Source organism: Centroberyx gerrardi, chromosome 7, assembly GCF_048128805.1.
Source record: "Centroberyx gerrardi isolate f3 chromosome 7, fCenGer3.hap1.cur.20231027, whole genome shotgun sequence".
NCBI lineage: Eukaryota > Metazoa > Chordata > Actinopteri > Beryciformes > Berycidae > Centroberyx > Centroberyx gerrardi.
Genome location: NC_136003.1, coordinates 24,005,779 through 24,022,185, shown reverse-complemented (window position 1 = coordinate 24,022,185; position 16,407 = coordinate 24,005,779). Strand labels below are relative to the sequence as shown.

At 43.9% G+C, this 16,407-nt stretch overlaps 1 protein-coding gene and 1 pseudogene across 2 annotated transcripts; one reads left to right on the top strand and one right to left on the bottom strand.

Annotated features, from left to right (window-relative positions):
* Window positions 1-1,139: 1,139 nt before the first annotated feature.
* On the top strand, window positions 1,140-2,104 carry LOC139932058 (complement C1q-like protein 2; annotated as a pseudogene). The gene is made up of 3 exons (XR_013505000.1): window positions 1,140-1,461; window positions 1,560-1,694; window positions 1,815-2,104. The product of XR_013505000.1 is annotated as a complement C1q-like protein 2 (transcript).
* A 164-nt stretch (window positions 2,105-2,268) lies between these two features.
* mylk5 (myosin, light chain kinase 5) lies at window positions 2,269-13,863 on the bottom strand. The gene is made up of 17 exons (XM_071925730.2): window positions 13,510-13,863; window positions 9,815-9,964; window positions 9,197-9,349; window positions 8,711-8,887; window positions 8,146-8,181; window positions 6,699-6,826; window positions 6,389-6,542; window positions 5,973-6,284; window positions 5,776-5,884; window positions 4,824-5,027; window positions 4,455-4,672; window positions 4,226-4,349; window positions 3,664-3,816; window positions 3,454-3,583; window positions 3,269-3,356; window positions 3,000-3,140; window positions 2,269-2,695 (listed from the first exon to the last, which is right to left on the bottom strand). Exons 1-17 carry the CDS (start codon window positions 13,661-13,663, stop codon window positions 2,490-2,492), a joined length of 2,637 nt encoding a protein of 878 aa, XP_071781831.2. The 5' UTR covers window positions 13,664-13,863; the 3' UTR covers window positions 2,269-2,489.
* Window positions 13,864-16,407: the final 2,544 nt, after the last annotated feature.

The following is a 16,407-nucleotide window of genomic DNA, read 5'->3' as shown; positions in this document are numbered from 1 at the left end:
CAGTACATACACTTTAAATAAGCAAACAACCCGCTCAACCTCAAATTATAGGCCCTGCTGATGTGAAATACTAAAGATGAAAGCTGAGACGCTATCAAGTTTCATAATCGAAAAGCTGTGAAGTAGGAAGTAAGAATCATATTTCTGTCACACAACTGGTTTGACCTGACATAACCGTGAAGTGGCAGTGTTTGTATTGCTCCTTGATGATCTTATTGTGAAATGGAGAGATCACTAACTGTATACTAACAACTTTAACATGTAGATCTGTGAAAACAAATGGATAATGTAATACCACCACCCTCTGATCCAATATTAACTCCCCCTTCAACACTTTTCATTTCATCCTCTTATGCTTGGCCATATAACAGAAATACAAGACATATTCCAGCACCACAATGCTTTCTCAGATAGGTTTCTCTCTTCTGTAGACCTATGAGAAATCGTAAACTAATGGCTTTGAAAATGACATACCACTAACGTTAAAAGTGAAATAATTTTAAAATAGAATAATTTAGTAAATCCTAAAATTTGTATAATTAATAGCATTAATATACAATAGCCAGTTGCAGCAATGGGGGCCCCCTCCCTCGGGAATAAGCTTCCTGCCAACGTGAGGGAATCAAACACTGCCTCAGTATTTAACTCTCAACAACAGCCATTTATTTTAGCACAGCTTAACTTTACACAAACGTTATCAACTAGGTCATTACAAGAGGGAAGCAAGGAGGGTGATGGATTTGTGATTAATGTGATCCATACAGCATAAAACAAACCAATTTTTCTTTGTCCTTCTTATAGTGTGTGTTTTCCTGACTTTCCCGATGAGACCTTATTCCTATCCTCACACTTTGCTCACTTTATATTTATACTTATATTTATATATCTATTTACTTATTTTTATAATGCTGTTTTTATTGTGTGCTTTCTTCTTGATTTTATTATTGCGATTACCTGAACCGGGACCTGAGTACCTCATTTCGTTCCCTTTCATGTACAACATGTTCTGGAATGACAATAAAACATCCTCATCCTTAAGTAAATACATAGACTGATTATCATTTATTTCTTTTGAGCAGCCATTTCCTGAAACTGGTTATTGTTTGCGAATTAAACATTGTCTTTGCACAGTGCCAGATGACCTATAAAGGGAGAGACTGGGCAAGGAGAGACCTCAGAGCAGGAGAGATTTCAACACCATAAGGATGAAGAAGATTGCAGTCCTGATGCTGGCGCTCTGCTGCTGTCTATGTGAAGAGCAGGTTAATGAAAACCGCAATAAAGTCAGTCAGAGCACAGGGTCAACCAGCTGCTCTGACACCTGCTCCCTCGTTTCCATAGCTCAGACACTGGGAGCTGTGGGAGAGAAAGTGGCGAGCATGGCGGACAAAATTACACTACTGGAGACCAAGTTGCAAAAAACTGAGTAGGTGGTACTGCAGCTGCAGAGCCTGGCTGGAGGTAAAGCATGGCATAGCACATTTTTTTGGGATGAATAATATTTCCCTTTAAAAATATTGTCCTCTAATAATGTATTTGCGATAATTTGTTGCCTCCAGGCCAGCCTAAGGTGGCCTTTTCTGCAGCTCTCTTGGAGTCTGGCTCTGGGAGCACTGGGCGTTTCACCACTGCTACCCCACTGCAGTACAAGAAGGTCTTCTCCAACACTGGCAGTTGCTACAATCCTGCAACAGGTATTTAAAGTGTGTGTATCGGTGTGCATGTGTGTTTGTGTGTGTGAGAGAGAGAGAGAGAGAGAGAATAAAGACAAATGAAAGCTTGTGAAATTCAAACAAGCCATAATATTTTGGCAGGTATTTTCTCCGCAAAGGTCAAGGGAATGTACTTCTTCCGATTCTCAATGACCAACAACCGTAGTGCCGCTTCCAACTCTGCTGTGAGCCTCATGAAGAACGGTGACAGGTTGGTGTCTGTGTGGGACACCTCAAGGTCTGACGCCAACGACATGGGCAGCAACGCTGTGGTCGTCCTCTTGGAGCCGGGAGACCGTGTTTACGCAGAGCTCCATGCAAACATGCGGATCTACGATGATGACAGCATGAACTACAACACCTTCAGTGGTTTTCTGCTCTTCACAGTGTGATTTAGACAACATGATTCAAGGTCTGGCTGGGTCTTCATGCGTTTAAAAAGGAATATGTCATTTTATTCATACTGCAATTTGTTTAGGACAGTCTACTAACCATATCTGGATATATAAAGAAATACCAAGCTTTATCTGTGCAATGCTTGTATTTCTGTAACAATATTCATCTGTCAATAAATTTTATACAGCATGACATGCAGAAATATTTCTTGCGTACATCAGAGTGTTGTGGTTCCCATTTGTATTAAAGGTCAAAAACAGGAATGTACAAAACAACAGTTCAAGGCACTCAAGAACATTATGTTTGAAAATATAATCCAGTCTATGAATTCTTGTATATCTGCATTATGTGCTGTAGTATGCATTCACAGATATGATCAAACTACTCTTTCATAATGAGTTTTGCAGAGCAGAATGCCTCCCCATGGTCATTGGTGGCTCTACAGGTGTAAACGTTGGCATCGTCTGGGCCAACTGTGGCCAAGACCAGGGTACAGCGGCCATCTTCCTCATACTCGATCTGCACTCTGGACGACTCGGCCACAGGCTCCTCCCCACATAGCCACACCACCTCTGGATCAGGGTATCCTGCCAAGACAGGAGATGGGAGGGTTGAGGACAGAGCAAGGAAGAGACAGGACACACAGTCAGATAAGAACTTTTGAAATGCAGCACAAAGGCATCACACATGAGGCTATGACTGAAATGGCATATTTCATAAAGCAGGACACAGGTGCTGCATGTGCTCTTGAATGGGGGAGTTAACCATAGTTAACCTTGGACTCTAAAAATATTAAATCGCCCAGACTGAAACCCAGTGTAAATCCTCTGATTACACCAATGTAACTTGATCAAGCGTCACAGGAAATTATTTGATTAAGCCCATGTGTACCTGTGAGGTGGCAGGAGAGGCGGGCACTGGATCCCTGTGCGACCGTCTGGTCCTCCAGGCTCTGGGAGAACTGGGGAGGCTCCTGCATCTTGAGCTCCAGAGACTGCAGGGCATGCTCTGCCTCCGGGGTCAGGGGAGCGTCTGGGGCAGGAGGGAGTAGAACAAAAGGGGGTTAAAGCCCAGGAGTGGTGATACAGCAAGATCAGACTGGGAAACTGAAATGGTTTGGCCTGATAAGGAGAAAATATTAAAGAATGGGAGTCTCTCACCCTCTCCAGGGCTGGTAGGGGATCCAGGACTCTCTCCTTTAGACAGCAGAGCCATTCTCTTGAGGGCCAGCATGGCCTTGCCTGCTTTCTAGGAGGCAAAAAGTGAAAACTCTGTAATAGAAGACCATTTCATCAAAACTCTGATGTAATACAAACCAGTAGCAAGTGCTAAGATAGTATGTTACCTTCCACTTCTGCCTAGCTAGGAACCTCTTCATCTTCTCCTTGGACAGGGTCTTGGTGGTGCTGGGGTCTCCAGAGTCAAACGTTGCCATCCAGGTGTGGGCAAGGGCCTCTTCACAGGACATCCTCCGCCTGGGAAAGGACACAGCGGGTTAGAGGTGGGGCATATTTGGGGCTGTGCATTGGCTATTGTACAGATGCACTGATGCCACCTGGTGTCCTTGTTGAGCAGGGAGCTGATGAAATCTTTGGCCTGCTCTGTGATCTCCTCGAAGCTCTCCTCATCAAACTCCCACTGGGCAGCTGTCACCGAGTTCAGGGTCTCTTCATCACTGTTACCCTGGAACGGAGACTCGCCACTGAGTCTGAAGACCACACAGAGAGAGAGACATACACACAGGCCATGGCCATTAAGTGACAATACCCACCTAAGTCCACTAGGTGGCATAAAAAGTCCACATTTCCCAAACAAACAGGCAATCAATCCATCATGACAAGTACAATCCGATCAGTTCCCACATTTTATCAAGTTGCTCAAAGTGTTGATCTGGAGTCAATTTTTGATTTAGGCCTTTATGACTAAGACAAAAGGGGGGGAAAGGGGATTTGGTCAGTTATCCAAGATCAACACTCCTACTCTTAGCGTTTGATTTTCATGGGCCCAGGTGTATCAAGATGGCACCTTAGTTTGATGTACTTTTTTCATGTGTGTTTTCCAGTCATAGTGTCAGACAGTGACGTTTCTAATGCAGAAGGAAGCAGGCGAGAACTCACAATATGTAGCAGATGACCCCAATGCTCCACATGTCAGTGGCCAAACACACAGGCTCATAGTTGATCACTTCAGGGGCCACAAACTCTGGGGTCCCGTGCATCACCTTCAGAGGCGTGTTGGGGTCTGTAACGCATAAAATACATCATTTGGTATTTACATCTAAACTGTCTATCCTTTCCAAGCCTAAAGCAGCTATGCGCACAGGCTTTTCCCCGTTGCTTCACTTACCCAGCTTGCTGGCTAATCCAAAGTCAATGATCTTAATGGAGGTGCCGGTGTGGTCAACGCACACAATGTTTTCCGGTTTAAGGTCTAGATGGATGATGTTCTGCTGATGCATGTAGGCGATCCCCTCCAGGATCTGCTGCATGTAGTGCACACTGGCAGGCTCGGTGTGCTCAAAGTTATCATCCACAATACGTTCAAACAGCTCCCCGCCTGCGATGCTGCAGACAGAGACGAACACAGTGACAGATTACCACAGCAAGCTTGGATTCTAGTCTACACTATACAACCAGGATACACAGGTGCTGTAAGAATTCAACCCTTCGTGGCTTACACTTGCCTGTGTTTCTGCATGATAATATAGCTACTCACAACTCCATGACCATGACCATCTCAGGCCTGTTGTCGTATGCCGCCAGACACTGAACCAGTTTGGGGTGGTGGAGGAAGTTCATCAGCTCTATCTCTTTGCGAGCGGCATCCCTCTCCTTGGCGCGGCGGCCTTTGTAGAACTTCCCAGCACACACACGTCCCGTCTCTTTGTGGGTCAGCCTGAAGACCAGGCCGAACTTTCCCCTAAAGAAGCGGAGGAGGAGGAGGAGAGGTTAGTCAAGTTAAAGGTCAAGGTAAAGAACTAGGTCAAGATAAAGAACTAAGTTGCTTTATCTAAGGAGGACACAAAATGGCATTGATTGTTATTCTCAGATCGGGGATGTGGTTATGGGACATGTCTGTGTCATCCATAGAGCCTGAGAAATTTGGTAGTGTAGTCAAGTGAGCCCAGCACAATAGCCATTCCTTGAGTTTCGACAGACGGAGGCTGAATAATCATTGCATAATCAAACCCAGCAAATCTGTTATTCTTTTTAGTAGGCTGTGCCCTTGATCTGTAAAACACAGTGAAGAGGACCTGACGTGTGTTATTATTAACTGCAGCCACTGTCTGTCGTTCTCAAACTCCCCTCAGTCTAGGACTGTTGCAGATCATGCTGGACTGCTGTTTTCTAGGGAGAGAACTGTGTCTCTACATGTTTTGATATTTTAATCCTCCTTACTTTACTCTTGGCAAGCAAGGAGTTCAACTCTTGTGAACTAAGACTTCTTCCCCAGAAATCTAATTTAGTCATCGATATCAAACTGGCTTATCCAGTCCACTCATTTCTGAGGAAGACACTACTTGCCACTACTCAAAAAACTGTGAGCTGTTGTGTTTAATGCTGTTGCTTGTGTGAATATTCTTTTCTTTTTTTTTATTAATAAGGCAGAGAGGATACATGTAAACTGTATGCTTTGGCACATGCAGTTTGACCTGACAGATACTCACATTCCCAGTTTCTCCAGCATATTGTAGTGATCCGTGACTTTGTGGGTAGAGTCAATAGTGACAGACGTATATGTCTGAGGGGCCTCCTCCTCCTGCGGCTTGTCTGAAACTACACACATTGGCTGTAAATTAGCTGTCTGACATGGGCAGAAATGGATCTTATTCGACTAATCATGCAATAAGCCGCCTCATCTCACCTTTCTGCTCCATCCTAACCACCGGTGACACCGGGCTGGGTTCGCTCACCCCCACGGCGTTGTAGGCCCTCACTCTGAAACAGTAGTCCTCCTGAGGCCGCAGCCCAGAGCACACCCTGTACGATGTGCTCTTACACTGGGCGGTCAGCTCGCTCCAGTCCCCGGGCCCGGCGGGTCCTCGGCTCTTCACCTCCACCACGTAACCCAGAACGGCACTGCCTCCGTCGTAGCAGGGGCCCGACCAGGACAGGACCAGGCTGCTGGGCGAGGCGGGGGAGATCACAGGGCAGGAGGCAGGGGGCTGCGGCTTGTCTGGTGCAGGGATGATAGATTAATTTGCATGGAGAACTGCAACCGCTTCGCATTGGGCATATACCTTGACAGCTCCTGACCCTGCAGAAGAAGTGTTGCCTTACCTATGACAGAGAGGGTGAGCGTGTGCTGCGCTGAGCTCTTGCGATCCTTCACGACAACAGTGTAACGTCCTGTGTGCTGGGGTTTAGCCTCTGCTATAACCAGCGTACTGCTCCGGTCAGTATTTTCTGCCCACAGCTCTGCCCCATCCACTATCTGCAGAAGACAAAGAGAGAGAGAGTGTGTGTGTGTATGTGTGAGAGAGAGAGGAGGACAGACAGACATTGGAGGCAAGTGGACGTGGGGTGAAAGAAAGTGGATATATTGTATAATGTGGCTTAGTTCTAGATACTAGCAGTAAGCCTACTGTACCTGCTCTTTGTTTCTGATCCAGCAGGACACTACAGGAGGGCTGCCAGTGAAAAAACACGTCAGACGAGCAGTTTCTCCCACCTTCACCTTGAGGTGCTGTGGTGGGTTCTCAAAATGTAGTGTTGGACCTGTAAGGACAAGACGAATAAGGTAAGGGTTTTGACTCTCAACACTGAATCAAAAGACAACTAGAATTCCTCCTGTAACTACAGATATATGACGTGTTTTTAATCCAAATTGCTAGATATCAACTGTAGAAACGTGTGTGTGTGTGTGTGTGTGTGGTAGTGGCAGTGACAGTGGGAGTGTATTGTTTAAATACTTCAGTTTTTACTTGTATATTAATGCACAATGAGATTTCATGGGGATTTTGCTGTATTGTATGGTAACTGGGAATGTGTTACTCCTTCCTGAAGACCCCTATTATTGTAGCCCATGGCAGATCTAGTGTCTCAAATGAAAACAAAGACAGAATTTAATTACCAAACACAGATGACCCAGCCCATATAAGCACAACCAGTCCTTGTGTAATCAAGTGTGTTGAACTATATCAACTTTCCGCTGAAAATGCCTACGTGACCCAGTCCAACAGTATCCACACACTAAACACACTAAAAACAATTTACTTAATCCAATACCCCTAAAGGGAACAAACAGCAAAGGCATGACACACATTTTGAGTCATACTGTGTATCCCAAAGTCATATCATATGACCATACCATCACATTAGACTAGATAATTCCATTTAAAGGCACTGGTCATTATTCAAATACTGTAGCATCAGTACGGTGGATTTGACTGGAGGCAATCTGATAAAACCCCATTATGTCTAAATGGCTTCAGTGTCTACAGTGTACCTTCTTTACAGGATACATGGGCCAGTCTGACGTTAAACAGCCTTTGATTTAATGCCCTGTCTAGCCATCACTACTTTTCACTAATTTAAACCATAATCCTCCTTTGTAGGAATCAATACCAAAACAAATCAATTTTCCTCAGTGTTGTGAGAAAATGACATGGTCTTTATATTCTGCACACATAGCAGACCTGCAGAACTAATTATCTTCACTTCTCATGCTTTTATTATTGCTGCCACGCAATACGCTCACCCACCCTCAGGTCAGCAACTATACCAGGCGAAGCCCAGAGTAAAGTCCGTCACTATGGGAGCACAATAGCTTACAGCCAGACAATATTAAAGCAAGGACAAAGGCTAAAGAAGGTGTAGCTCTGGGGCAAACCGCTACAGCATTTGAAGCAAAGTAACAGAGCCTAATGGACGAGTAACTTTAACATCAATAGAAACAGGAGCAACCGGACCAGACAATATCCCATCGAACAATGAGAGAGGGAGGATGAATAGGTGAGGGAAAGACAGGTGCATCGCTCGGTCAGTTGTCGGAGGTAGTGAGTGAGGAGAAAGGTCGGCGAGTGTGTGTCTCTTACCTGTTCCTGAGTTGGCTCTCCTCTTTGGAATGACTTCTGCAGAGAGAGATGGAGCGCAGGTAAGTTTTGAAGTGGAGACTAGCAGCGGGTGTATGGAGGTGTGGCCGTGTTCTGTCTATGGCTATCAGCTTACAGACTCTCCAGGTTTAACTGCACCCTGCACTGTCCCTTTCCTTACATGGTGTTGGGACTGAAAGCTTTCAGCAGGCGCATCAAAGTTACATTGTTGTGGAAGCAAAATTTGTTTACATAATTCCTGACTGGCTGAAGTTATGCCTCAGAGCCAATCACACAAGGACTGGAAATGATGTATTTCCCTTTAAAAAAAAAAGCAATGGTAAAAGGGCAAAAACATTTTCTTGTAGTACAGTAAAACATGTAGCATCTATACATCTGTGCAACATCCTGCTCTGCCAGGAATAAAGTGAAAGTAAGACATACTGTATGTGCACTTACAACCAATGAAATGACCGGACCTCTAGCAGTGGTCACACATGATACAATTCTTTGTATTTATATGTGAAATGAGACTGTCCTTAGTATTGATGACTGATTGTCCCATTACCTCTTGGAGGTCCCGCTGGGCTCTGTCTATCAAAGACTGTAGGGGAGCTAGATCCTCTGAAGTCCCTTAGCTCATCTTTGGGAGACCGTGGTGACCCTCCGTTTTCCATGATGCTCTTGGATGCAGAAGCGGGGACATTTGATATACTGTTCTGCACCCCACAGATAGTCTCAAAGTCTGGATTGGTTCCATGCAGGAGAAGAAAGGAGAAGAGACAACAGACCACAGGACAGGTTTCATCAGAAATGAAACTAACTGCTGCGGTTAGCCCTTTCTTATGAGGATGGATCCCTGCATTATTTCCCTATTTGTGGCTATAGCAGCGGATTATATTCCATGTAAATTATACTACCTGGAAATCTCCAGCTGAGAATGTAATCTTAGAGTGTGTATGAAATAGACATGCAATCCCACTCTGCATAAACTGTTGAAAATGTATGGACCGGTCCCCACAGGAGGGTTCCCAGTGTGCCATGTCCGTCTCACCTCTGACAAACACCGCGGCGCAGCAGGACGTCTTGCCCGCGCTGTTCTCTGCCAAGCAGGTGTAGGCGCCGGCGTCCTCCGGCAGGCACTCCCTCACCACAAAACTCACCTCCCTGCCGCTGAAGGAAGGCTTCCCAAAACGGGCCACTTCACCTGCCCACAGGAGCAGACAACCACACTAGAAACACTCTCTCCCACTGGCCTAAGTTGTGTTGTGAATGTCCAAGAGCAGCAGAGAGAAGAGCTGTGAGAGAGAGACAGCACGGCCTCTGTCGATGGATAGACGAAAACATTTCCCTTACATAAGCTCCCCTTTAAGATCATATTGTTTTCAGGGAAGGTGTAGGAGTGGCATCACTTAAGAGCAGTTCTGTATGCAGTTAAATTGGTCAGATATGGACTTCACAAACTGCTATTTATATCCTAGGAAAACACTGTGTTACATCTAGCTGCGAGTCTATTTGAAGGGTTGTGTAATAAAATATAGAAAACTGAATTTAAGAAACTCAATTATGTTTATTTTCAATGACAGTAGAGGGGCCTCAAGGTGTAGAACACAATGTGCAGTTGACACAAAGCAAGTACAGAGAGACATCTGTGCAAATTGTCCCTGCTCACCATTGTGCAGCCACGACACTCTGATTGGCTGACTTCCAGTGACAACGCTGCGCAGTGTGATGTCACTTCCTTCGTCCACGCAGCAGTCCTCTATGGGCTCAACGAAGAGGGGTGGATCCAGACTCCTGAGAGGGGAGAGTTTGTGAGACCCTGGAGAGGAAGGAGAGGGGTGGGGAGGAGGCGAAGGAGTCAGAGAGAGAAGGAAAAAGCACCATTTGCATATCAAGGGTGTAGAGCGAAAGGGCCGTAAGTGACTCTTTTTTCTAATTTGAAAACAGAACTTGAAATGATTGCATCTTTTTTTTATTCAAAACATAACATAGGACTCATTCATACTTTTACACAGATTAAGATTCAGAAAATTGATACTTTATAAAAGGCCATTAAATGCAGTTCTGCCCTTTTTGCACCAGACTTAAATATAGGGTTTTGGATTTATCCCTTTATTTTAATTTTGTTTGTGGTTGCAAATGTGCTCTTTTGACAATCAGATAGAGCTCAACAAGAGCTTTCCAACAATATTTAATACTCATTTTTGGTCAAAATGTCACTTACACCACTTGCACAACCCTGTATATCTGTAATTCAAACGCTAAACCATTATCCCACTGCAGTGTTACCTGTTCATTTAAACTACCACATGCTGTAGAGACATGAATCTGCTTAAAAGGAAATTCCAAAGAAAAACGAATTTGACACTGCTGAAGTGGAAAATCACGCTGTGGTGTCGACGGAGAGAATAAAAGTGAAACGGGTCTTCAGTCTCCCACCCACTCAGCCAGTTAGTTTAAACAGTTCTGTCTCACTGTCACCACGACCAACAGTTCACACCACTTCATCTCTATTTCTGCTCTTCCTTTGCTCTCGTGTGCAAACTGCATCTGTGTACGCATGTATGTTCAGCACCTCACTGCTCAACAACCACAGCGCTGACACCAATCCTCCACCATGACATCTATAAAACACACAGTTCAAGCAAATAAGGCCACTGGGCTGTTGTGGTGTTTGTGCAACCATAGTGAGTACATCTCTCTAGTCAGTATTTCAACCTTTATCATGGCATTCATCACACAAACTGCCCACTGTTTCTTCATATACTGTAGTACCAGTATTACACAGCTCATACTCTTCTGGTATGAATGGTAATAGGAATGTCAACAAACCCCAAATTACACGGTATTTCAGGATCTATTCAAGACCAAGCATGCTTTAAAAAAATGGCAAGACCTTGCATGTCATGTGTTTCCTGCAGTGCAAGAACACTTGATTAGCCTTATTAATCCCTCCATGGCAGAAGCCTGTGAGCTACTGGATTGTATCTATGTACTAAATGCTGTGTGAAACTGGAGCAAGTCTGATTGTGTTCAGCAATAAGATGTGCTAGTTATGTTTTAACAATGTGTGTTGTTACCACCAACCTTGTGTCACAGTACTGAATTATTCACCTTACAGTCTGATGTTTGCTGGCAGGCAATGTCGTTGACCTACTGGTCTTTAACCTGTCAGAATTCACTAACGGTGATTCATCAAGCCACCTTCTTTGAGCTGCACATCTTCACACACACACACACACACACACACACACACACGGGGGTGGATTCTCACACCTCTTTCACTTTGCGACTCTTTGACCTTTTCTTTTTACCAGACTCACTCAGGACCAGAACCATTAAATATCCCAGTGTAGCAGGTCAGTGATGGCAGTCGCTGTGAAAACCACATAACTCCATTTCTGGTGATTTTCCATGTTTTAACATCAACTGAAGGATTACACGCTCCTCTATGGGTTGAGAAAAGTCTCCCACTCCCGTTGCTTATGAAACTCTTTCAAAACCCCATTGGGTAAACTCAAGCATGCATAGCGGTCAAGCTGAAAACAAAGTTGTTTGTCTTAGTTCCTCAAAAGTTGATTTTGGAGATATGAGGTTTTCACCAAACAGCAACACAGTTCTGTCATGTTGCCCATATGTAAGTATCACATAGATGAGTGTGATAGTGTGTACCAGATGAAAATTGACATTGAAATAAGAGGGTTAAGCAGGCATACTTTTCATGTGGATAGCAATATTATATCTAGCTTTCCAAAACTTTAAACCTGTTTTCCAGTTGCAAATCAACACTATCAAGACAAAAACCACGGGCCCAATGCAAATTAGTAGAATCTGAACAGATGAGAAATACAGTGCTTTGCAAAAATATTGAGACATCTTGCATTTTTTACATTTTGTTGTGCAGTATATCAGTAAATCCAATTTATTCTGGATGCTTTTCTCTTTCTAGCAAACAAAGCTGAGACCAGGTCCCTTACATAGATCTTAATGGGATTTTAGAGTGTAGTCTGGACTCTCCATCAGAATACTTAAGCACAGTATGGAATATATGGTTCATTTATGGATGGCATTCGAGTCCAGCCTGCACCCTAAAAATCCCAGTAAGCCCCATTACGATTACGATCTAGTGAAGGGACCTGGTCTCAGCTTTGTTAGCAAAAAAGACAAATAAAAAGACAAGTTTGAAAGGAAAACATTGTTCAGAACCACTAAATACAATCTAAATATGACATCTGACTAACAGAGGATAAGAAATATTGAGCAATGTTAATGTGGCAGTTTAGCCCAGAGCAAAGGGGTTGAATACTTATGCAAAATAGATTTCTGTATTATCTTAATTTTATACTTTCACATACTTTCTACAAATTTGCTTTCACTTTGACAGAACAGAATGCTTTGCATAGAGCCTAGACAAAAAAAAATACAAAAAAAAATAAAAATACATGCATTTTGAAATAACAAAATGTGCAAAAAGTCAAGGGGTCTGAATTCTTTTGCAAGGCACTGTATACATCTTGTGTTCAAGCTGTTAATAGGAACTGAAATTAAAATTGTCTGGAAAAAACCACCTAGACTTCAACAGCAACTGAAAAGTCACTTTCAGACTTGGCAGACATGGAAGTGAAAGTTCAGCAATGAAATAAACAATAACAAGCAGAGTCAGACCTCTGGACATACAGACTCAGGACAAACATAAACACCGGATATTAGCTTTAACAGTATCACATTTTGAGTGTGTGATCTCAATTGCGCTGGCAAATAACATCTCCTTAACACCAGGAAGAAATGAAAGCAAAATTATCATAGTTTGGGGTTGTTGTGCTTTCAGCCATTATCAGGGACAAGTATCGTGTTCTAACTTGTCTTTTAAAATGCTGACATGAACAACAAGATAAATACAAATTGAGCCCTTTCCAACAGAACACACACAGACTCTCAAACTCTATGAATCACTTTCTCTCTCTCTTATACACATGCATGTGCCATTCAAATTGTACTGTTATTTCCACTTGCCATATGTCTCTACTTATTGTATCTTACCTATTTAATCAATGTTTAGACTGATGGAATAAATGTCTCTGTCTTTAGTAGTACTTTTTAGGGTCTTAGGTGTTTTGTAGGTTGTAAGTGTTACTGTATAATACATGTACTTTTTCAAATCTAAACGTGTTAGTAAACATATATTTTAAATACTATCTGCTTAGTGTCTGGGCCCCTATTCTCAAGCTTCAGATAGCTTATCAGGGTGTCCCATTTCACATATCTCCATTATGTCTCATATGATTGTACTTGTATTTTAACTGATTTGTGAATAAAAACTGAACTGAACTGAACTGCCTACACACACATGACAGCAGCCCTTACCTCTATCAGGAACTTTGTTTGTGCCATTGATAGGGGCAGAGGTCCTGGTGGTGCTGGTTCCTGGCCCGTTCCCCTGTGCAGAGGAGCTGCAGCGCGGCTTGATGTGCATCCTGAAGGTTGACACATAGCGCTGTTTACTGCCACCACCATTCATGTCTGTTTGAGAACAGCCCCGGTCTCTGGATGCAACAGCGACAAACAATTTACACAGTCATTTCCCACGTTGATTATCAGACTTCCTCCTGCTCGCCCCCCTGCTCTCTGTCACTCTCTCTCTCTCTCTCTCTCTACAACCCACTCTCTCTCTCTTTCTCCCTCACTGCCAAGCCAGTGCAGGATCTGAACTCTCTGCCTCTCCCAGCCACTCGCTTCCCTGCACATGGTTCAAGCCCTTGTGCCTCACCCTCCCCTGATCTAACTCCACCTCCACCCACAAATCTCTCTCTTTCACTTTGGCCCTCTCAGGCAGGACAGGCATCTCCCTATCTCTCTCTAATGTCTCCCTAATGTCAGATGCCCCACCCACTATTCAATGCCTGTCCTTATTATCATAGCTAATAGATGCACACCAAACACACAGGGAGAGAGAGAGAGAGAGAGGGAGGGAGAGAGAGGGAGGGAGGGAGACTTATCTATCCACCCAGCCAAAGGTCGTATTGTCCGCTGTTTGTTGAATGCGCTCCCATTCAACGATCTCCCTGTTTGCCTGCTAACTTATCAATGCTGTAACTGAACTTTGTGATGCTGGTGACATCAGCGTTGCACAGGGTCATTTGACGCCTGCAGACTCAAGCTGTGGCTGTAAACAACAGGCTCATAAATCGTATGTGGCTTTAAGGCCGAGAGGCAGCCCCTGGTACAGTACATCCCCGCACATGGTGGCCGTTTCCAGGGTAGCATCGCCACTCCAACAAATCCACCTGCTGCTATAGCAACCAGGAGACTTCTCAAGAGAGGCCCGCTGCCGTTCACAGGACCAACCTGTGCTGTTGAGACTGGGTATCACTAGAAACATTAAAACACACATCCTTCATGAGGATAGAGCGGTGTTAAAGACATAAAACAAGCCACATGCTGTATTATGGAATCATTATTAGGGAACTGATGTGTATTAAATGTCATCCCGACTGCAGTTAAGGTTTCCGAGTCTCAGTACATCAATGTTGATGGGGCAGTTAACTGCACTGGGACTGCTGAATGTCAGGGAACACAACAGAAGCCCTCTGAGCTGATCAGATATTTGATCGGGTATCAGCAGTTACTTGACTGCCAGCTTTATCGTTCCTTTTCACTGGTTTCTGGTTTCTCATTACAGAGGGAAGTACTGTAGCTTAAAAGCAGTACATCCACCCCAACCCCTCACCTCCTATCCCCGCTATCTCCCTCCAGTCCAATCCCATCCCAGCTTCCCAAATTCCACATCAGTGACCGCACAGAATACAATGTTCAAGGTCTGAGAGGGGCTTGTTTTAGTTCCTGTAAGGGAAGAATTCCCAAATCAAACATGTAAGGCTGCGCAGACAAACACACCATTGTCAGGACCTATTTGTAATGTGTGTTGTTGTCAATATCTGTCATACATTCATGACTCTTTTACATGATTCCATACCTTTATTGTATGGACCAGACGAATAAAATTCATTGCTGCTCTAACATGGCAAAAGTTGTGAAACATATTTCGGCAAGTGGGAGCAGTCCTGCCCAGTCTCTGCTGAATATCACAGTATTCTTCACCACTTCATTGTCCGGAGGCAGATCACGCCCCGAGACTGACACAGACAGGCGCGATCCCCTGGGATTCACCAGGACTTCACTATGAAAGCCAGGGAAATTGTGGAAATACAGCAAAATTTACAGATATATTACTCAACACTTCAGCAAGACTCCCAAGTGCAGATAAGACAGCCCATCCCTTTCGTGTTTCACAAGCTGACTTTATCGGAGACGGACATCAGTCCTGCCCTCCTTAGGATCACCACACAGACAGACACAGGCTCAAGATAGCAAAGAGAGAATTGTTTGATCAATGAGATAATCTAATCTCTCAACCCAATTGCACTGTTGCCTCATCCAAACTCTGTCCACAAATCTGTGACAGTACATAATGGAAGAGACTGTACAAACACACACAAATACACAATAGTGGTTATACTCAAGGACTCCAAGTTGACTGTAATGTTAATGGGCCTGCCAGGTTAAGCTAATTGTGAGACACTAAAAGCGCTCAGGAATTCAGTGTGTAATAGTACAAAAACAAAACAGGAACTCTTTGTATATATGTTTGCATATTAAGACAGGCAGAGTGTCTAACAAGGTCCGACACAAAGATTGAAATAAGACATGACAGTTCCCTAGGCAAAGGAAAGCACACGCAGAGAAAGTTGGCTGAAACTCCTGCTGAAAAGCTTTCTCATTAAGAGGAAACAGAGTGATAAAGCCACATTCATCGCATAGAGCCTCGGACCATAGGAGCATAATTAATGTAATTTAGGGATGGGGTCACTCACTACAGACAGTAGAGTCTGGAGCAGGAGGGAGACGGACCAACTCAACAATTACTTTTACACTGTTACCTTCCCCCACTATATGCTCCGGCTTTTACCAGTCGGTGGTATGCATGGATGCAGGTAGCTTGTTCTCTTCTGTGATAACACTAAAAGATCCCTATCCTTCCAGAAACATTCAGCAAGCATCCTCAGGCTAAACATGGGGGATGGATAGATGTGGGCTGGAGATACCCAGACTGGTGGCAGGAGCAGAGCGGAGTCACTTGATCTCTCTTTGGATAAGAGTCTATGTAGTGCTTCCAAAACTAGATTAATAAAATGTGAGTGAAGCCAAAATATTTCTAATATATGTTTCTGATTACAAAAAAAGGAAGTTTTAACTTACAAAGCT